The 21,994-nt window shown below is 43.7% G+C and overlaps 1 protein-coding gene across 2 annotated transcripts in view; it reads right to left on the reverse strand.

Annotated features, from left to right (window-relative positions):
* Positions 1 to 1,085: 1,085 nt before the first annotated feature.
* Positions 1,086 to 21,994, reverse strand: part of AOAH (acyloxyacyl hydrolase) — a 185,226-nt gene continuing 164,317 nt past the window's right edge. For both annotated transcript variants that reach the window (XM_037837087.1, XM_037837086.1), the window contains 5 exons: positions 20,063 to 20,121; positions 19,912 to 19,971; positions 18,524 to 18,620; positions 10,129 to 10,205; positions 1,086 to 2,206 (listed from right to left, as the gene is read on the reverse strand). In XM_037837087.1, coding sequence (XP_037693015.1) covers positions 2,078 to 2,206; positions 10,129 to 10,205; positions 18,524 to 18,620; positions 19,912 to 19,971; positions 20,063 to 20,121 — 422 coding nt within the window. In that variant the 3' untranslated portion in view covers positions 1,086 to 2,077. The remainder of the gene's footprint in view (positions 2,207 to 10,128; positions 10,206 to 18,523; positions 18,621 to 19,911; positions 19,972 to 20,062; positions 20,122 to 21,994) is intronic.

Raw genomic sequence — 21,994 nt, forward strand, 5'->3', positions numbered from 1 at the left:
TACTTTTTGTTTTTAAATAGCGATAAATAACAAAGTGTGACCTGGAGAGCAATAGTACATCTCATTCATTCATTCACTCACTCATTCACTCAGCACTATGTATTGAGCACCTACCGTGGGCCAGGTGACGTTGTAGAGGTTCTGGATACAGCAGTGAACATGGCTGACCGGCTTCTGGGCTGGTGGAGCTCATGTTTGGGTTCTGGTGCCTCTCACCCAGGAGGCCACTCCAGAGATGGGAGGTAGAGAGGGCTGCAAGCCACCCTAGGAAAGCCCTTTACGTGCCTCTCAGAGGATGGCACTCTCACACCAGGATTCTGAAAAACTCGAGGTTGAAGACATTTGCCCACAGGGCACCAGCTGACAAGTATGGGAGAGAGGCTGTAAATTCCAGACATCCTGAATTATAAGAAGTACATGGTACAGAAAGCACCGTGCAGGGGCAGAACATTCCTAAGCCAGAGAGGAAGACTCAGTTGAATCTCAAAGAAGGAACATGTCTGGACTGGTCTGGAGTTTAGAAAATGGAGTATCTTGGAGACAGAAGTAGATATGCTGGCCCCAGATCCCTATTCAGAGGAGAAGGCCGGACCCTGGGCTCCAATTCTTGTAAAGATAATAGTGGTGCTTCCTATTTATTTTGTGTAATATTGGTGTTTTATATAAAAATGAGATGGCATCACCATCCTTTCCCACATTCCTTGGAGCTGGACTCTGGAGTGACTTCAGGACTCAGGATCTGTGTCCTTCCTGCCTGAGCCTATTCAGGCAGAAGGTGGGAAAGATGGTTAAAATAAATTATTTCCGAAGGAGTGGGGGCAGGGGAGTGGCTAGAAGAAGAGGCTGGCACATTTATCCGTGGGCCCCTGGTTGCTCGTGGGGGTGTTAACTGCCCTGCCCTTGTGGGCTGTGCCAAGTGCTCCTGAGGGCAGAACATGGATGTGTTTGCTTGAGGTGGGATGCTGGCAGCATGAGCCCATCCTGGACATCCAAAACCTTGCCAGTGAATCCACGGCTGCAATTAGAGGTGGGCGAGGAAGGCGTCACAAGCATGAGGCATCTGCTACAGATGGGAATTAGTGCAAAATAGTTTATTGGCACTCCTGTGCTTATATGTACACAAACCTGTGGCAGTACTACAAATAGAGAGTGTGTCTTTCATTTATTTTTTATGTTTTTGGAGAGTGTATCTTTAATAACCCATATGTAAAGAAATTTGCTGGAGGTTTTCCCAATTTGACAACCATCCTGAAAATCTATGTCTTTGTCCATAATGGGTTGCACAGATGAGGAAAAAAAAAAAACAAAACTCTTCTAAACCATCAGTAATAAGCAACAAATTTTAATTTTCTATTCTTTGTGTAGAAAATGTCAACACAAAATCATTGTTATAGGAAGAGGTGATCATATCAGGCAGCCAAAGGATGTAAGAAAATCTTTGTAAAGAAAAACAATTGTCATTTTTCTGGATTTTTGTAGCATTTAAAGTACTTGTCATCTTTTAAAATTTGTAATTTGTTGTGATTTCTTTTCCCATAAATATTCAAGTTTATACTTAATTTTGTATTTATAATTTTGTATTTTTTTTTAACAAGGGGCCCATAAAACTGCCAGCCAGCAGACTTCCTGGGAGAAGCCTCAACTTGCTGGACCATCTTTAAAACGTCAGCCACAAAGAGAGGATCAGACCCACAACACACCAAGGCCTGGGGTAAGTTGTTGAACATTGCTGGATTTTTACTATATGTTTTTTAGAAGCCCCTCTTTTGGAACATTTAGCTCTAGTAAAGAGCATGGATAATCTTCTTGCTTGGAATGACACCTAACAAACTTTATTAAAGGCTATTTGAGGGACAGTTCAAGGGAAATTGGGAAAGTGATTTCAGAAGTACACAGGTTCGCACTGTCATTTTGATGGACTCTTCACTGAGAGTAACGCATTTTGCCAAGATGCTGCTACAGAGGTTTCTACAGGCCTGTGACACAGCATCCCCCATAACCATTTGTTGACTGAATTGATGGGTTTCCCTGAGTTTCTGCCTCCCTGAGCTCTCAGGAGTGTGTGTTCCCGGGGGGCTCAGTGCCCCCCTTGATCTCCAAACACCTGTTCAATCTGGGGGTTGAAGGGGTTCTCCTTTCCAAGGATCTGAGGCCACTGGAGGTTCACCTTTTTCCAGAAGCTATCTGCCCACAGCAGCAAAGCTACCTGCAAGAGAAGAGCCAAAGCAGGAGTCAAAGGGAAATTATAAAAAGGAGAAGAATTTGCTAACGAGGTTGACTCTGGTGGAGTAGTGACCTCCCACGGCCCCACCTCCGTGCTGTTGTGTTGTCTCCTTTCCTCAATGTGGGCAAGACCAAAAGAATATGGCATTGGTGAAGGGCTGTCACCCCGTGATGATTTTGCCTGATAGAAGGCTCTGCCTCACTGGCCCACTTCCTCTAGAGACACTCCTTGCTAGCTTGATGGTGGAAGTCCCATGTGGCAAGTTGCTGAGGGCAGCTCCCAGCAGACAGCCAGACAGCCAGCAAGAAGCTGGGCCTTCCATCCTGCAACCACAAGGAAGCGAATTCTGCCAACAGCCCAGTGAGTTTAGAAGCGATCCTTCCCCAGTTGAGCCTCCAGATGAGGATGTGGGCCGACACCTTCATTTCAGCCTCGTGGACCCTGAGCAGAGCACCCAGCCAAGCCCTACTCAGATTCCTGCTCAGATTGCCACAGAAGCTGAGATGATAAATGGGTGTTCAAATGTGTATTACGTTACACTGCTAACTTTGTGATAATTTGTTAAGCACTAATAGATAACTAATATGCTTTCTCAGACATCCGTATATTAATTTATCTGTGGATAGCTAACATTTACTGCAGGTCTAGGATTTGGGTTTTGGAGATGATTAGGATGAGTCCTTCCTTCAAGGAGCTCCAGTCTTGGGGATGGGGGGGCGAGACACACAAAGTGACAACCCCAAACCCGTTGGGGAGGGCTGTGATTGAGGTGCACAGAGCTGGAAGAAGAGGAGCCAACTCTGCAGGGCAGTCAATGGGGCATGTCATCTTTGGAGAAGGTGATTGGCCGAGTTGACTTTTCAAGGGGGAGTTCACCACATGATCACATGGGGAAGTAGTGTCCACGGTAGAGGACACAGCATGTGCAAATGCTGAGAGGTGTGAGAGGGAATGGCATGGCTGGGGAGCTGCTGGTGCCTGGGGGATGAGGCGATCCTGAAGGGGGCTGTGAGCATGAAGAGTTTCTGACCAGAGCACCAGAGTGAGGGGCCCTGGCTCTCCCTAATGCACAAACGGGCTAATCTCTGGCTCTTCCTGCCTCATGCCCACTGTCTGGTTCCACTACTGTGTGTCAGGTTCCCCATATTCACGATGTTAGCAGGAGCCTTTCTTGGTTGTCCGTTCCTCTGATTTGTCCTTAACACGTTTTCGATGAGGAGGCTTTTCTCTGCAGGTAATTTAGCAAATGGGGCCTGGCAGGCTGTCGGGTGCCCCAGTGGTGGTTTTTAATGCTGAATGATGAGAGAAATGTGACTGCTGAGGGCCTTGGGGGTGGGTGGGTGGGTGGGGAACCATATTGTTCAGGAGGGATGTTGGGGAATGTCTTCAACCCCATCCAAAAGCTCGTGGCCATTGTCCCCATCGTCGCTCACCATTCCAAAAGGCAGGGGCGCCAACTTCCTGTGTGCTGTCGGCCCTCCTCTGCTTCCCGGCCCCAGTTCTCTCATTTGTAAGATGAGTGGGTTGGAGTAAATGATCTCTAAAGCCCTTTCTGCATCTGAATTGCATGTAGGATTTTAGCAGTTGTTAGAAAAAACTAGAACTGATTGAGTCACTGCATTAAATAGCCCCAGGATTTTAATTTGTTCCTGAGCCTTCTGAGGTGAAACCCAAATTCCATCCACCCAACTCCATCTTGACTATATCCATGTGATGTGTAACACCCACATATCCACACAAGAGACACACCATACCACACACGCCACATGAAATACATACTGCACACACACTATACCACACACACCATGCACACATACACACACACTCCACATACACAATGCATACACACACACCCTCCACACAAACTCGTACCACACATATATACACACACAACACACACACTGCCCACCATGCGTATCCACATACACAGCCCGCACGCGCACACACACACACCCTTCTTTGCATCTTAAAAGCGGGAGGAAGTCTGAGTCTGATCGTTGAACTGGCAGGTTTTTGGGAAGGCCCTGATCATCTCACCCACACAAGGCAATCAGTGTCTTGAAGACAGAGGACTGGTCTTGTGGCTGTTTTTCCTGTCACTTCTCAACAAAGGAGGTTGCTGCCAGATCTGTGGTGGAAAATTACCAGTGCTTCTACTTTTCTTTTTTTTTTGTCTTTCAACTTTATGCATTTAAGCTGTCTTCCCAACAATTATGTCATACCAAGGCATCTGTGGTCGTTAATTTCTCTCTTTCAGTTAATAAAGGAGGAGATAGTGGTGAGGGTAAGGAGAGGGACGTTCAAATGAGAGAGCTCAGATTCAAGCATGTGGTACCAGTTTGGTTTGAAAGCAATTAGTTGGCTTCACTCTAATGGAGATGAAAATATTTATGACTGTGCCTTGCAAATAGATCAGGTCTAAAATGAGAGTGGCAATGTTATTACTAGAGACTTGTGATAGAATGGCCCACTGCAATCATTCATTCATTTGACAAATATTTACCGAGCATCTACCATGGGCTTCTCTTCTAATGAAGCTCCCGTTGTAACCCCTGTGATACGGAGCACAGGGCAAGGCACAAGTGCCCTTTATTCTCAGCAGTCCAGTTAGTTCTTGCTGCTTGAGCTGGACACAGATATTGTTTTGTGCTACCCTATTCACAGTTTAAAATATTAAAGCAATACCTATTCATTCTAGAGAAATTGAAAAAGGCAGTTAAACAAAAAAGAGAAAAGAAGAATAAAAGTCATCTGTAATTGTAGTAGAGATAGCCACTGTTAACATTGAGTATAGAGCCTCCCTGATTTTATATCTGTATCTACACATACACATACTTACACATATATATATCCATATGTACACCTATATTCATACATATACACATATCCATACATATGCACATATACATACACACATAAACAGATGTATACATACACATAAACACATGCATTCTTGTATACATATACATATTTATAAACATATACACATATACATACATATGTACATATATACACATACATACAAATTGGATCCCTCTGTAAATGTCATTTTACAATCTGCTTTTTTAAAAGTATAATTTACATGGATTAAAAAGAATTCTCTTTGGTAAACAGTTTCATGGGTGTTGACAAATGCATATAGTAGAGTAACCACCCCACATATGTAACCTCCTTTTATTCACTCAGCTCTATATTGCAAACATGTATCTGTGTCACTAAATGTAGATCTACATCACTGTTTTTATTCTATGAATGGTATTCCATCAGATGCCACACATCTCCCCAGTGTTTGTCCTCAGGTTGGTGGATGGAGACAGCCACTCCCCGTGGGCACACAACATCAGCATCACAGGAGGAGTCTGCACATATCCCAGCTTGCCTCCTAGCACTCTAAATACATGCATGGATGAAATCCAGTCCTGCAGAATGCTTGGGAATGGGGTGTTCTGTTTAACTGACTTAGGCCCTTCCTTGTTTCTTGCTCTGTAGCTGAAAAACTTTCAGAGGCCACTTTCTTGCTGAATTGCATATAAATGTACTCAAGTCAGCTCAGCAAAGCCAGAAAAGGTTCCTGAGTTAATCAAGTCAGCTTTGTGATGTTTATTTAATTGTTTGTGGTGATTTGGAATTGTCTTGAGCCATCCTTCTATGGCCATTGGCCACTGCTGCCATTGACCATCTTAAGAGGAAATGGGGCAGGAGCTACACTGATTCCTGGATACACTCTGGACTTTGGTTTCTTGAATTAAATCTCTACTAAGAACTTGCCTTGCTGTCCTTTGACTCTGCTGGGCTTCTTAGATTTTCTGTTATACAATTAACTGAAAGTTTTTGCAAGCTTGTTTTTATGTTGTATTCCTTCCAGAACAATCTTTTTAGTGCCTGCCTTTTCTTTTCACTGGAATTATGACAGAGCTAGCATTATATTTCATAGCACTGGAATTATGACAGAGCTAGCATTATATTTCATAGCACAAGGTGTACATGATGTCACAATCTTCCTTTTAAATTGACCAACACTTAATACATTTGGTTTTCAAGGCCAGTCCTTTAGGATGGGAATTTTCCAAGTGTGGCCTGTTCATCTGTGTCACCAGGCAGGTTTATTGAAAGGGTACTTCCTGGATTCCCCTGAAACCCCCTGGAACAGATTATCTGAAGATGGGACCAGAGAATTCACATTTCTAATCAGAATTGTCCTGGCAGAAAGGCCTCATGAGAGACTTTGAAGCAAAGAACTGAAGTAAGCCATGCCCAGATTCCTGACTTGCAGAAACTGTGTGATAATAAATATGTGCTGTTTTCAGTAATTTGTTATACAGCAATAGATAACTAAAATACCCTCTCAGTCTTAATCTTCTTTGAACTGTGTTCTTGACCATTTGGGTCAATCTCAACCCAGTAAGTGTCTCCTTCTCTCAAATATAAGCTGGTGACTCCCAAACCTGAGTTTCCGGGCCAGACCACTCTTCAGAGATCAGAACCCATAAAGTTTATCCATGACCCATCAAGGTTATTGCATCAGGTCCAGCATTATAATCCCTCATACTGAAGAAGGTCTGGTTCTACATTTTAGGAGTGGGATAAAAAAGGTAAAGCACTTGTCAGTATTCATATTCGGAGTTTTTCTATGCTTATTTATTTTTCATTAAAATATAAGCAAAGAGTTCATATGGTGAATGTGATTTGGCTCAAAAATGATCATGTAGCAGTCATAAATTTGAACTGGTCAATACAACCTATGTTTCTATTTATTAAACTTGTCTCCCTAAGAAAATTGGAACAGTTGAAGCAATGGTAGTTAGACCTTCTCCCTGCTTTTCTACCTGGGTTTTAGGAAGAAAGAGGCCAATAAGAGATAAGCCCTTTTCCTCCTTGGTGGAACTGGAGAAGGGCAATGGGAGGCACTTCAGAAAGGTCTGAGTCTGCTCCTTTCGTTGGCATTTTGTCTATGCCATACAGATGATGTCCTGAGACCCAGCCCTGCTCACCTGGCTCTTTTGAGATGGAAAAGGTTGCTCCATGGTCCAAGGAGATCTATTAACACCAAATCTACTGTGAGACACATCGTTGGGAGCGGGGTATGCAGGGATTCCTGAGAGGCTGTTCTCCACGGCTTCAAGTGGCAAGTCTATGCTGATGGTGCATATACCTGTATCTCTAGCCCAGATGCCTTTCCTGACTGCTAAACCTACATATTAACTGCCCAAAGGACATCTCCACTTGGACATCCTGTAGGCCTCTTAAATCTGACGTGTGTCAAACTCTTCCCCACACCAGCCCTTCCCCCTGTGTTCCTTCTCTATGGGTAATGTAACTGTCTCTCCATTTCCCCAAGTCATAAAAGAAGTGACATGCTTATCATCTGTAAGTAAATGGCCCACATGCTGTAAATGGCCATGCTCCACTGACTCGGCTGTGTCAATCTCTCCAAAACAAACCTTTCTCTTCATCCCTGCCCCTACCACTTATGTTCAGGCCACCACCATCTTATACACAGATTACTAAGCATCTTCCCAACCTGTCTCCCTCTTTCTGGACTTGCCCTTCACCAATACATTCTCCACGTTGCTACCGCAGGTATCTTTTTAGAACACAAATCTGAATGCATTTGTTCCTTGCTTAGGAACCTCTAAAAGTTCCTCATTCCCTAAAGGAAAAGGCCCAAACCCCATCAGGCCTTATATGATCTGGTCTCTGAATACTTCTTGAGATTCCTGCCTCTCAACTGTACTCTCATACTCTGTGCCCAGCTCTTTTGCAGCACTTTCATTCCCTCCAGTGTGCCATGCTTTCTTCCATATTCTGGTCTTTTCTCATACTGTTTCCCCTGTACAAGAGGCTTTCTGCAACCTCCTTCCCATTTCCCTTCACTCAGCTAATTCCTGGTCTTTTTTCTGATGCCACATCCTCTGGAAAGCCTTTTCTAACATCCCGCTCCCCCATTCTATCCCCTACACATGCTCTCATAGCATTCTGTGCGCACACAGTTTGAGCATCCTCTGCTTTATGTTTAATTGTCTGTCTGCCATCCTCCCATTCTGTACAATAATCTCCTTAAAAGGCAGGGGCGGTTTCTTGTTCATTCTTGAATTCTTACTGTGTCTGACACTTGGTAAGCTCTCAATAAATATTTTTGGATGGCAAGTTGCCAATCTGGACTTTTTTGGCTCAATATACATAATAATTGGCAGGCTGTAGGCATGAGTATATTTGCTGCCCACTTTATCACCTGCTCCCGGCAAGTGAACAAATCTCTGAGGAATAACATAAGATTAGGGCACATGTTGATCTCACTTTTTGACTCTGATTTCAATGATCAGGTGTAGGCTAAGCTGTTTGAGTGCAAGATAGAACCTCAATTTGATAGGTCTTGCACTTCATAGTATTTTAAGAGCCAGGGAGAGAATGGTGTTTTGATAGACCTGGAATTTCCTAAGAGATAAAACAGGGCTGCCTTTGACCCTCTTCTTTTTAATAGATTGCTTTTTCCCTGACTATCTCTCTGTATCCCCATTCTCTACTCTTCAGAAGGATGAGATTCTCTGATGTGTAGAGAATGTCATTTAATTGTCACCAACCAGGAAAGGCCTTTTAGAAGACAAGAACTACTATCTAATTATTGCCAGAAAGAATGGGTTCACATTTACTATCGTGAAGCCAAATATAATACATCATTTTGGGGGGCCAAACCCTAATATTTAACCACCTTCTAGCCAATCATTCTCTTTGGTCAGTTCATCCAGTTGATACCCAAGAAGGTTAGGTATTCTGAGGTGTGTTACTCAGATTTGTTGTTTATATTTCAAACAGTGAGGTGGGCATTTAATACGCACTTTAACATTTTCCCAGCACTTGTGAAACTCCTCTGTGTATTCACCTGCTGATAGTGGTCTTGTTCTTTTTTATTTTTAATTTTTGAGACAATTCTTAGCCCTGCCCATGGGTACTCACTGGGCTTAGATCTCAGGGGAGGGGGCTGACTCCCCTTCCACAAGGGCCCCCGAGAGGATGACAAGCCCTCCCGTGGCCCGGCTGACCACCGAGACCAAGGCCGCTGGGCACACATCCCAGAGTGCTTGTCAGGTATGGACGCTGAAGTCCCCGCCACACCACCCTTACCAAAGGCCCCGTCAGAAAGACCTTAGTTTTGGAAAACTGCCTGAGGGTAAGTGGCCCATCTATTCCTGTAGATGACCAACTTTCAAACTTTTAGAAGTGGAGGAACTCCCCTCTTCCCCTTCATCACATTTTTTTTTTTAATAAAGAAACATCATGCGCAAGTCCAGCACATGACACAGATGAGAGTGGAGCTTCCCTGGCTGAAGCTGAGATAATGAGGATAGGGATGTGGGGTGCTGGAGGGGAGACTCCTGCCCTCAGCTCCCCTTGCTTTGTGAAGAAATCCTAGTAGAGCTGCTTACAAATTGTACTTTGGAATCCTAGATGAAAACAGCACTTACTGCTAGGGATATTGTTCTCTTCTCTTACAGTGTCCTTTCGAGGAAGTTCCATAGGAGAAATTTCTCACAGGTCTTATTTTCAGGAATCCTTCTTGTGTGTGTGTGTGTGTTCTGAATGCTTGATTTTTCATGACTTTTTTTTTTTTTTTTTTTTTTTTGAGGCTGTGACTTACACCTGTCTTTGCATGGGCTGCTGGAAAGCACAAAGCCAGTTCTGTAGGCCATCTCCCCAGCAGTTTCTCAGGACTTCCCTGCACACTTTTTATGGACTATAGACATTTCCCTTTCACCCTAATTTGTACTTTATTTTTATTTAACTGTCTATCTTACACATTTGTGTAAATTACCTTAACTCCTTTCTGGAACAAAATACCTGAATGCGTAAGTACATTAGAAAGTAAGCAAGCACAGTCTCCAGCAGTTGCCCGTGGCCGCACTTACCTCGTTAGGGTGAAATCCATCGACGGGTTCGATGAGCTGCCAAGGCTGCCCGCCTCTTCTCTGCCACTCCTCTGTGACTGCGGAACACACAAACAGAGGGTTACGGACTCGCTTCCGGGAGCAAGGATGGTGAGAAGCGTCGTCAGAGCTGCCATGGCTGCCTCCGAGCCACCAACTCGGGCTGTGCGCTTTCTGAGTGGAAAGGGTCTTCCCACTGTGTGAGTTTTTTTTAAATTTAATTTTTCTTACTCAGGAAGTGAATTGAAGAGAGTGCTGGATGGATGTGGTATGGATAGTGGGGAGGGCGGTGGGAGAGAGATGAGCTCTAAAATATTCAACACCAATTTAAGTCCCTCTCATTTTTCAGGGGCGCAGTCGGACAGTGCTCTCTAGGAACAGGAGGGGGACGTTAAACATTTTGTTAACATCTCCTTTCATGGGCTGCCATCTCCAGACATTGCCTGCATGTGTCAGGCAATCACCATTAAAACTCATATGCTGGAAAAATTATATAATTACGTAAAATTATCTCAACATCACACTCAGAGACAGTATGGCTGTAGGGAAAATATTATGAGCCCAAAGTGATGAAAAGCAATAAAATTGTTCTTCAGTATGGGGAAGAGACCAAGAATGTCAGCTGCTCCAGGGCAACAGCACAATTAACTGTGCTGTAATGTAATATAGTCAATAAGAACCCCTCCAGGAAATTTCAGTTTCCTAGAGAGCCTCCAGGGAGGAAAACTGGAGACCACTGCTTCCCACATTGTCCATGCCTTCACTTCCCCGTGTCCTCTACAGGGAGTGAGCACAGCTTTGATCCCCCCAGTTCTTTTCTTTTCATCCCCTAGAAAACTGAGGGGCAGAGATTCTTCTTTCTTTCTCCCTCTCTCACACCAAAGGAAGGAATGGAGATTAAACTGGAGACTGGACAAGGGAAGCTGCACTTTCTCAGGGCTGAATCGATGTTACGTGGCTTTTGACATTGGTCCTAATATGTCACCACCTAGCTTGCCAGGTGGACTAATGTCCGCTGTGGACCTAGGTCCTGGCCTGCCACCACCAGTCACTACCCACTCCTTGTCCCCAGAGGGCTGCAAATATGCTGCACTTTTCAGAGCTCAGGAAAAAATTTATGCTGGTGGCGCACAGTTCTGCACGTTGACGCATGAGTCCCTCTTAGCTTATTTCCCTGCAGAACTGTTACCACCGAGCCATACCATTATATTATGCTTCTGGATTATTTTGGAGATTGTTAGTAGAAGCAGCCACTGGAAATTGGCCTTTGCATTTCTTATAAACTTGAATTGAGGACATTGTCTACTGTGTCATGTGGTGTCTCCCACATAGAGGCCCATGGTAGAAATTACTTATGCTGGTAAACAGTGTGTCTCTGAAGAAATGGTGTGTATTTGCCCATCTGATAGGAAGCTCAGAGCTGCATTAAAGCCTAAACCCTTATGAGGAGCTTATTTGTTCTGCCCAAGCAGCTTGCAGCTCTGAACGGTTTCTTCCCTGCCCTTGGCCATAGGCAAACCCTGAGAAGGACAGTGCTTCTGGAAGCTTTCCTGGCCCCGTCTTCAGTTTGCAAGGCCTGGCCTGCCTGTTTTTTTTTAAGGGCATGACCTTGGAGCCAGACCTTCTGCTTCAGGTTCAATTCTGGCTGCTTCACCTTTCCTTTTGGACCTGACACTTTGCAGCTCTGGCTTCCTAGCCGCCACGCCTGCTCTGTGGCTGCCATGCCAGCCCAACCCCACCTGTGCCTGGCTCATCTCCCTGCCATTCACCAGGCTAGTTTCAGAGTGTTCACACTCCCATTTGCTGGGGAGACAACCAGCCAGTTTCCTCCTTCATTCTGGGTTCTGCTTTTCTATATTCTAACTTTTTGATAAGTCTCTATCTGAGCCACTTCCAATCTGAACTTCCAAAAGGTACCTTCTATTGAGAACCAGGCATTTGGAAGGGTTTCTGCAATTGCAGAGCCAATGCCACCCCCACTGAGACTCCTCAGTGCTCTTTGTTGTTTCCTGGTATTTGCTTCATCTCTGTCTTCCATTCCCACAGGGGTTTTGAATACAGAAATCAACAATGATGGGGAAAGACCCAGCCTCTGTATGTCCCTCTTCAACTTCATTGGGCACAGTCCTTCCATTCTAGCTGTGCTCCTTAACTTCACAAAAGCTCCGGATGAACTTTTCATCCTTTTCCCTACTTCTCTCTTTAGGTTTAGTTTGGTTTCATCTTATGCTGTACAGATGTTAAAAACAGAAAGAAAGAAGAAATAATGAAAGGAAATTTCAATAGAGTTCTAAGGAATGCCCAGGTAATGCTAACAGGACCAGGCCAGTCGGAATTGAGCCTAATCAAGGTCTCAGAAAAAGCCAGGCAACCAGTTAGGACGAGTTGGGTGAGTAAGACAGAAGGCAGAGGCCCATTATTAAATTTGTAGACCAAAGCCAGACCCCCAGGTATCTTCTGATCCAGCATGGACAGGAAGTCCCTGACAACACGTGGGGACTCTCCATGTTAACAAAGAAGGTTGAGTGGCAAGCTGAACCTGAATCTGTGCCTTCAATGGCCAGAAAAAATCCAGTGTTCAGCAAATCTGGAAAATCCAAAGTGGAAACCAGATTTGAGCCTATTAAGGAACACGGTTTAAGCCAAGATCATGTTCCTTAAAGGAAATATTTACTAAGATCCTGATTTAAAAGGTCAGATTTGCTTATAGATGAGTTTCCTCTAGAGTGGCACCTTGCTTAAAGTTATTCTAGGCTATTTCCATTTTTAGTAGAATTTTATGAGTGGTACTGACTACCAGACTAAAGATTATGGCCTTTAGAGAAACGAAAAGGTGGTGATAGATATTATGTTTTATGGGACAAATGGACATAGTTAGAATGAGTGACTTTTTTTTAAATTGAGAAGGGATGGTCATTCCATTCTCTTCCCCTTGGAGGTTTGGGTATTCCCATGGTTGTGGGGACTGTGAAAGGAAAACTCAGGAAAGAAAGCATAAAAAAAGAGCAGGGGTATTTACTCATCAAGGTTTGCAAGGACCAGGAGCATCTTCTAGAGGGGGTGGTGGAGAGGTCCGCTTTTTATTATCACTATATTCCAGCAGTTCTCAACAGTGTCAGCCATAATATATTGCTCCCTGCAGGTTGGGCTGCTCCCCGCAACCCTCCACTTCTTCCCCACATTGGAAGGCCCCTAAGAGGGAGTCCAGCCTGTTGGAGAATTGGCTCACCATATAAAATAATGCAATAGGTATTAACAGAAAATGCCACATGATTACCATGGCTACAGTTAGTCAGTTCATGGTAGAAAACATCAGTTTCTCATACGATTCTTGCATCTCTGAGGGTCACTGTCCATATGTAGACATCATGATTAGAAAACTTAAAGATAGAGTCAGTCCCGGGGATGAATGTGGACCCAGCATCGTGGGACTGAGAGTATCTTCTTGACCAAAAGGGGGATGCAGAATGAGACGAAATAGTTTCAGTGGCTGAGAGATTCCAAATGGGATCGAGAGGTCACTCTGGTGGACATTCTTATGCACTATATAGATAACACCTCTTAGGCTTTAATGTATTGGAATAGCTAGAAGTAAATACCTGAAACTACCAAACTCCAACCCAGCAGTCTGGACTCCTGAAGACAATTATATAATAATGTAGATTACAAGGGGTGACAGTGTGATTGTGAAGACCTTGTGGATCACACCCCCTTTCTCTAGTGTATGGATGAGTGGAGGAATGGGGATAAAAACTAAAGGACAAATGGGGTGGGATGGGGGAATGATTTGGGTGTTTTTTTTTCACTTTTATTTTTTATTCTTGTTCTGGTTCTTTCTGATGTAAGGAAAATGTTCAGAGATAGATTGTGGTGATGAACGCATAACTATGTTATCATACTGTGGACAGTGGATTGTATATCATGGATGATTGTATGGTGTGTGAATGTATTTCAATAAAACTGAATTTAATAATAATAAAAAAAAAGATAGAGTCAGCAACTCACAGCAAGAGTTCAAGGTTTTATCTGTATGGAGACTAGTGCTAGATAGAGTGACCCTTTTTTGTCTATCTCAGGTGGAAATTTTGCTTTCTCAAGATACATGCAATATCAGACAGTCGTCTCTATTTCTTCCCTGATTGATTTTAGAGTGGGAAGTTTAAAATCAGGGGTAGGATGGTAAGATGGTCAGCTTCATTCCCACATGGGATCATAATTCAAAATCAGTAAATGAATTCCTGCTCGTTAGTCCAGAAGATCTGAATTAAACTTCTCGAGTGGGTCATGAATAATCTCTTGGAATTTGTAAATTATTATTTTTTTCATCTGTAAAGTCAAAGGACCTCTTTTAGTGACAATTTTGTTTTTGGATAGGCAATAAAATCATGGAAGAATACTAATAAAGCACTTGGTAGCTCTTTGATGAACAGCAACACTAGATTTTTTTTTAAAAAAATATATGCTCTCTGGTCAGCACTATGAAGTCATTGGCTATTTTTAAAAACATATACTCAGAGGGAACAAAGAACCAGTTGAGCTGTCTTAGAAGCTGAGAGCAGCTGGTGGAATATTAAAACTGTCCATGTAAAAATGGTCTTGTCATCCAAGCGGCATTTCCTTCCTCTTCCTGAGAGGTGTGGAACACAGGAAGAAAAAGGACATCACCTGCACAAGCTGGCATTTCCTGAAGGGTGGAAAAATTGCTACCTCTGTTTAGTTCATAACCAGTTGGTGAATGAGTCAGCAAGAGACAAAAAGAGCCTTTAGGAGATGAGCAATCATCTTTCCGTGCTGGATGGAGGCTGTCAGAGCTGAGAACATATAGGTTAGTGCCTGCCCTCATGGTATAGGGATACTCAACTGCTATTTGTTCTGTCATAAGGCTGTGAAATTGTAAATTTGACTATCTTGCAAAGGGATGCAGTCATCAGTGCAAACAGAGTACTGGAATGGGAGGAGAGATATTTACATGACTATTAAGACTATAGGTTTAATAAATCACTCCACAGGGCTTTTATTTCTGATAAAAGGAGACAGTAATGATAATGAGATGAATTTCTACCATATCTTCCCCTAAGGAACTCAAAATGATTCACAGGCATGATTGGTGATAGGAAGTCAGTTGGACGTCAGAAGAGAATAAGCTATTTTTATTCACCTGTTACAGGACTTGGAAGAATGTACTAGATGCTTTGCATACACTGCTGATGGTGGTGGTAGGAGGATGCTAGATTACAGTTACTGAGTCCTTACTAATGTGCCAGACACTGTTCTAAGTGCTTTACAAGCCTGGGCTTACTTAATCCACACATAAACTCTTTGGTTTAGTTATTGCTACCTTATAAAGGCTGAGTGGTTATTTAATTTGCTCAAGGTTACATAGCTTTTCTATGTCTGAGTTGGGATAAGAACATAGATGGATCTGATTATAACTTCTGAGCTCTTTCTATAATAACATATTGCGCCCGCTATGAGGTAGACCAGATTTCCAGGATGATAAGCCTCTTTATTCAGGCTGCTCGGTCTTGGGAGGTTACCCAGGGAAATGGATCTGGGAGTCGATAACCCCTCTGCTCTCTCTGGAAAACACTAAAATTTCAAGTTAAAAATTCCCTTGGCAGTGGTCTAACTTTGGGTATAAGTCAAGACCTTAACACACCTGAAAGACAAGATAAAGCTTCTAGCTCTTTTTAGAAGAAGACATGGTGACACCTAGAAGTTAAATGTGTGATTCTGTGTCAGGTGTCCATGTGGGAGATCCTGGGGCCCCATTTTCTTTGCCTCCACCCCACCCTCCCACCACATCTGTGTGTCTTCCTTCATGGAGTATCCACTAACTTCACCTGGAGAAGAGACAAAGGCCCTATAAGAAAACTGGATCATTAAATTTATTTTTAATAAATGTCAAGAAATTAGAAAATCTTAGGAAATTTCTTGAACCACTGATGAGAATTGCCAAACTGGAGAAATACTTGAGGTTTCTTGGTAAGCTGACTGACAGCATGTTAATGTAGGTGTTAGGTTCAGCTTAACTGAACTCGGTGCTTTTGTACTGAGTTCATTGTTGCTGTCTGGACAAGAAAGGACTGATGAGGCCCTGCTCCCAAGCATATTAGGTCACCAGGGCAGTGCTGGCCCATATTGGGTCAAGGATAAAACTCTTCTCTATCTTCCATGAAGATAAGAACTGTATCTGTTTTGTTGGCAACTATATTCCCAGCACCCACACAGCTCCTAGTACCTTGTAGAATTCAATGAAAATCTGATGATTAATTGACCAAGCTCTCATTCTTGGAGCTTTATGGTGACCTATTTCTTAAATTTTAACGTGCTTTTGGATCACCAAAAGGTTGTGTTAAATGCAGATTCTGATTAGGTTAAGCCTAGGGTAGGGCCTGGGATTCTGCATTTTTAACTAGCTCTCAGGAGATGCTGAGGCTGCTGCTGCTGGCTCTGGATCATACATAGGATAGCAAGGGTGTGAGGGACAGGGACTCTTCACCAGTTACCTGCTGGGTACCAGGCACAGCATTTAGAAGGTTACACATTATTTCATACAATCACCACATAGATTTGTTGCATGGATATGGTATTCCCTTTCCAAAACCAGAAGGGGAGTATAGAGATATTCAGGGAATTGCCTCCAGTCCCAAAGATAATAAGTGACAGAACTAGGGACCATATTGGAAAATTAAAAAAAGCTCCATGTGAATGTTAGATATTATATTTTAATAACTTAATATATATTCAAGGTTGATGATCAAAGATCACTTGGTGGTACATTGGTTTACATCAGGAGTTCATTAATGAGTCTTTAACTCTGCATTCTAATGAGAGGTTATTTATCAGAATGTCTCCCCATAAGGGAAATGTGTGTCATCCAGGCAGGAAATCTAGTTAAGGGAGATAAGTCTTATCGAAAAGATGTTCAGAATTGAAGTACTAGAGTCTGTAATGCAAGACGTTTCAGCTAATGTAATATTTGGTAATTCACGATGACCATCTGCTCCATCCAGATGCCTGGGCTGGGGGGGAGGGGGGCTGGTGGTGGGGAGGTAGGGAATGAGAGACTCTGGACCAGAGATCTTCCATCCCATTGCAGCATACGCCATAAAGCTTTTCATCAGCATTGTCTTGGTTGGCAGTCAATCAACAAGGGACTTTTCTCTTTTGTAAAAATTGCTTAGGAATGAAAATGAGTCTGGAAGCATTAAGGTTGATAAATAATAATTTTTTAGAGTCAAGATATAAAGGATAACATGCCTGTTTTTGTGTGGTCACTCATCAATGACTCCTGGGTTTAGACAGAATGCTAGGAAAAAAACTGTGGGAGATTGAATTATGTACCCCAACAAAAGACATGTTCTTAGTCTTAATCTGCGTTCCTGTGGGTGTGAACTCATTTGTAAAGGACCCTTTGAAGAAGTATTATTAGTTAAGGTGTGGACTCATTTGTGAATAGGATCTTCTAAGATCCTGTATAGGCGTGGCCACACTGAATCAGGGTGGACCCTAATCTGTATTACTGAAGGCCTTACAAAGAGAATTCAGAAGATAGAGGCCCAGAAGTCAGAGAAAGCTGCAGGAGGGAGCCATAGGTCAGTGGAAAAAGGAAGAACAGAAAGGAATGAGAGAGAGAGATCGTTATGTGAAAGGGAGGCAGAGATGCAAACCATGGAGCTCCAAGGATTCAAGGATTGCTGCAAGCCAGCAGCAAAACTCTGCAGACTTTGGGGAGAAAGCACGGCCTTGCCAACACCTTGATATTGGAGCTTCTGGTCTCCAAAATTGTGGGAAAATAAATTCCATTGTTAAGCCAACCAGTAATGGTATCTGTCATAGCAGCCCCTGCAAACTAAGACAGGAACTTAGTAATGTTCTTCCCAGAAAGCTGGGACATAAGTTATCAACCTTACTACAGGCAAATTCTCAAGTCCCTCTCATAGAGATTTTGGTTAGGTTTATCTTGTATATATGGGGAATCTGCATTGTAACTGAGCCGCCTAGATCATTCAGTGCCAACTTTGAAAGGCACTGCCTTATCCGTCCACACCTATCTTTGGTCCATAAAGTAAGCAGGCAATCCCATTAGCCTGTTGGCTCCCAGCGCAAAGTTCTTCCCAACTAGTTGCTAGCTTTATTGCTTCAGGGATTCTAAAATGATGGTGAAGCAAGGAGGTGAAGTTCAGCCTCCACAACCTCAGAAAGAGTCTCACACTTACTTTTTTTCAATATTCAGTGCTACAAGTGTGTCAGAATGGGTAGGGCTGACCCTGCGTAATCTACTGCCTGCTGGCTTCTAAACTGCTGTCCAGGTAGGCTCTGAATGGTAGCTGCTGCTTTTGTCTTCTGTCAATACCTAAAACAAGCAACTTACTTTCTTGGAAGGCAAAATCCATGTAGTAAAGATCGAAGTTCGTAAATTTCTGGCTGGTGGCAATTTTTTTCAGTGTAGTGGAGAGTTGTTCTGCTCTCTGAATACAAGAGAAATAGGGAGAATGCCATGAAACCTAGGCTTGACTTTAGCGAGACAATTCAGGCAGAACAAAGAAATTGATCCCCACCCCCCCTTCATTTTTCTTTTTTCTAAGCCATCAGCAGAGAGCAGTGCCGAACATTAAATTCTATTTATATACAGATGGCCAGTGAGCAGACAAAAAATGTTAAAATTCATCAGGAATCAAATAAGTGCAAATTAAAGTAATAAGACACCACTTTCCTCCCATGGGACTGGCAAAGAAAAGATGAGCAGCTGTGATAATACCCAGTGTTGACACAGGCGTGGGGAACAAGACTGTCCATTGGTTTAGCCTTTCTGGGGAGCAGTTTGGCAATGTGGATCAAATCCTTAACAATGGGTATACCTTTTGCCCCAATAATTTTACTTCTAGGAATTTATCTTAAGGAAATAGAGATATACACAAAGATATACATCTTTATACCTACAAAGGTTCACCACAATGCTATTTATCACAGTGAAAAACTGGAAACAACGTAAATGCCCAAAACCAAGGGATGAAATACATCATGGTGCACTCATATGCTGTACACACTAGAATGATTACAAAATTATGATGTGGAGGAATAATTTTTTATCTACATCAGAAGTCTAAAATAGTATGTGTCTTCTGATACCATGTAAGCAAAGAACGTAAGTACCTCTCTATGAAAGTAATGCCAGAAGGACGGACATACATATTAACTCCAGGTGGTGGGATTTTGTGATTTTTGTTATTTCTTTTTGTCCTTTTTGTGTTAAGTTTTGTTTTAAGTTGAAATATATTTATTTTGCAATTAAAAAATAATATTTTTACAAAGAGATCATTCACTGTAGGTGAAAGATGTGCACAGCCACTTTGCTTGAACAATGGATTCCCTCAGAGAGGAGAGGAAGGTCTGGGCATCTGGTTCTCCTTTATCTCAGGAGAACTCCAGCCATAGGGCCTAACCTCGCTCATTTCTCTCCACCTCTACACACATGCCTAGGACCAGCTTTAAAAGTTGAGTGTGTGTGCATGTGTGTGTACATGTGTGTGCCTGCATGAGAGAGATACAGATGGAGGCACAGCTAGAGCCACAGAGAGAGGCAGAGGAGAGAGATGAGCACATAACATTTTCTCGCCTCTTCAAGCCTCCTGGCAATTTGATGTATTCAGCAGCATGGAGACCATACCCGTGCTAGAATCCCATCCCCAGTGAAACACTGCAGCAGACACGGCTAAAGAATGATCAGAGGTGATATCAAAAGGCCTGTGACAGCCATACCTCTGAAGTGAGCATCCGGAGCGTCTTGTTGGAAGACATCCAGCCGTGGCAGGGGCTGACCTGAGAGCATGAAAACACCACTTTGATCAAAGAGGAAAAGCAACAGATGATGGGAAATGGGGACTTTGAACAAATCAGAGCTCATGCTCACCTGGAGGCAGTTCAGGAAGGAGTAGAGTTGTGCATAGGTCACGTCTTTATTTAGCTGGCCTGGAAAACAGAAAGGTATGGTATGTTGTGTGCACTCAGATATAGCAACCGGGTGAAGATACTTGTAGCAATCCCCTTGTAGAAGGTCAGCACTTCCAGGGGCATATGGCCAGAATTTTCATTTGGTATTGCTCTTGAAGAATGTCTGGGTGCTCAGGTTCACGTGCTTTCCGTCTTTCTGAGACCCCTAGGAGTTGAGATCCAGAGTTGGGTTGGGGTGCTAAAGAGTTCCCTCCCTTCTAGAGCTCTTGGCATGGGCTTAAGTGGGGCTGGAGGGACTTAGCCTCACTTGGCCTCCAGGAAAAGGGGATGCGAGTATCCCAGGGCTCGCCATGGACCAGACTGCCTCCAACAAAGGACTTTGAAGAGCAACGGCTTTCTCCCATCAATGGTAGGAAATGCCAAGTTCCCCTGGGGCACAGAGAGCATTCAAGGTGGTGGCTGTCCAAATCCTCCTTTCTAAGTTTGTAAAACACTCAAATCTGACCCAGTTTTACCCCAAGCAGAGGACCTGGCAGGGCATTCTGAGTGTCTGAAGGTCTGACCACACCGTGTCCTGCACCTTGGTGAACTGAAGGCCTCTGAGGAATGCTTGGGTGGCCCTTGGGCGGGGGGAGACGAGTTCATTATGCATCTTTCATACACTGGATTCAGGGTTGCCCAGTAGGTATCTTATTTAAGTCTCAATTAGAGGCTATGACCTACCCGTATTTTCTGGTTAAAAAGGTACCTAAGATTGAAGGCAGTAAACACCATACATGGGCTCAGTCAGAGCTTTTTCAAACCACTGTAGGCCCAGAATCCATGGGGTTATTTTTCCTCTCTTCTAACACTTTCTCCTCCCCCCCTTCCCTGACACACCCATCCCGAGGCAGTTCAGCTGCTGTGGCTGAGACACATGACACAGGCTCCCCAAATCCCAGGGGTGAATGACTGGTGCCATATCCATTAACAGTTCTCACACATTCTCTCAAGAAAATAAAGGGAAATAATGGACCTATCTCGGAGCGAAGAGAAAGATTGAAGGTGATGGAACACAGTCTTATTTTTCTCTTATACCTCAGATCAGTTAGACTGAAAGATGGATTCAATTTTCTTGTCAAAGAGGAGAAATATATTATCTCTCTACGTGGGTGAACGAATCCCAAACTGGAAAACCACAGGCTTATTACCACCGTTAAAGTCACAGTGACACACCAGGGCCTTCTCTGTTCTGCAAGGGCTCCTGCATCTTCACATTTTAGATGCATCCCAAGCCACCAGCTTCTGTCCTTGCTTTCACTTTATGGAACCAACACTTAGCCACGGAGCCCTCATCTTTCCCCCAGTCCTTGCTCTGCACTCACTGAGGCTTCTTTCCCTCTGTCTTTTGGCTTGTCATAAGCTGGCCCCTTCCTGTGTGACCTGGCCTGTCTCAGCTCAGCCCAGCTGCGGTGACGGACAACTGAAAGAGCCTACACTCCTTGCTCTTGATTCCATGAGATGTGCCCGAATGACTTGGCCATTTCAAGTGCTGCATCTGGTAGGACGGTGGTGGGGGGTGAGCTGCAGCCTTCCCTCCTCACACCCTCTATTGGGCTTCTCCCTCAGTGCCTGCCTGCCATCTTGTTTCTTTATTGGGACTGGTGTCTGGCAATAAACCTGAGGTAGCTTAGCTGGGGTCCTGACCAGTTTCTTCTCTCTGGGGGTTGGCCTCTCTCTCTTCTCTCTGTGCAGCTGCTGAGGTCTCCTCAGCCTGGGGAGAGGTTGAACCTCACACCTGTCCATGTGTGACACTCCTGTGCCCCCCTCCAACCGAGCCTGGATTGCTGTGATATTGAGGCTAACCCTGAGGGGACTGGAGTTTGTCCTGCTCCTTGTATACTGTGAACTC

This window comes from Choloepus didactylus, chromosome 5, assembly GCF_015220235.1.
Source record: "Choloepus didactylus isolate mChoDid1 chromosome 5, mChoDid1.pri, whole genome shotgun sequence".
Taxonomy (NCBI): domain Eukaryota; kingdom Metazoa; phylum Chordata; class Mammalia; order Pilosa; family Megalonychidae; genus Choloepus; species Choloepus didactylus.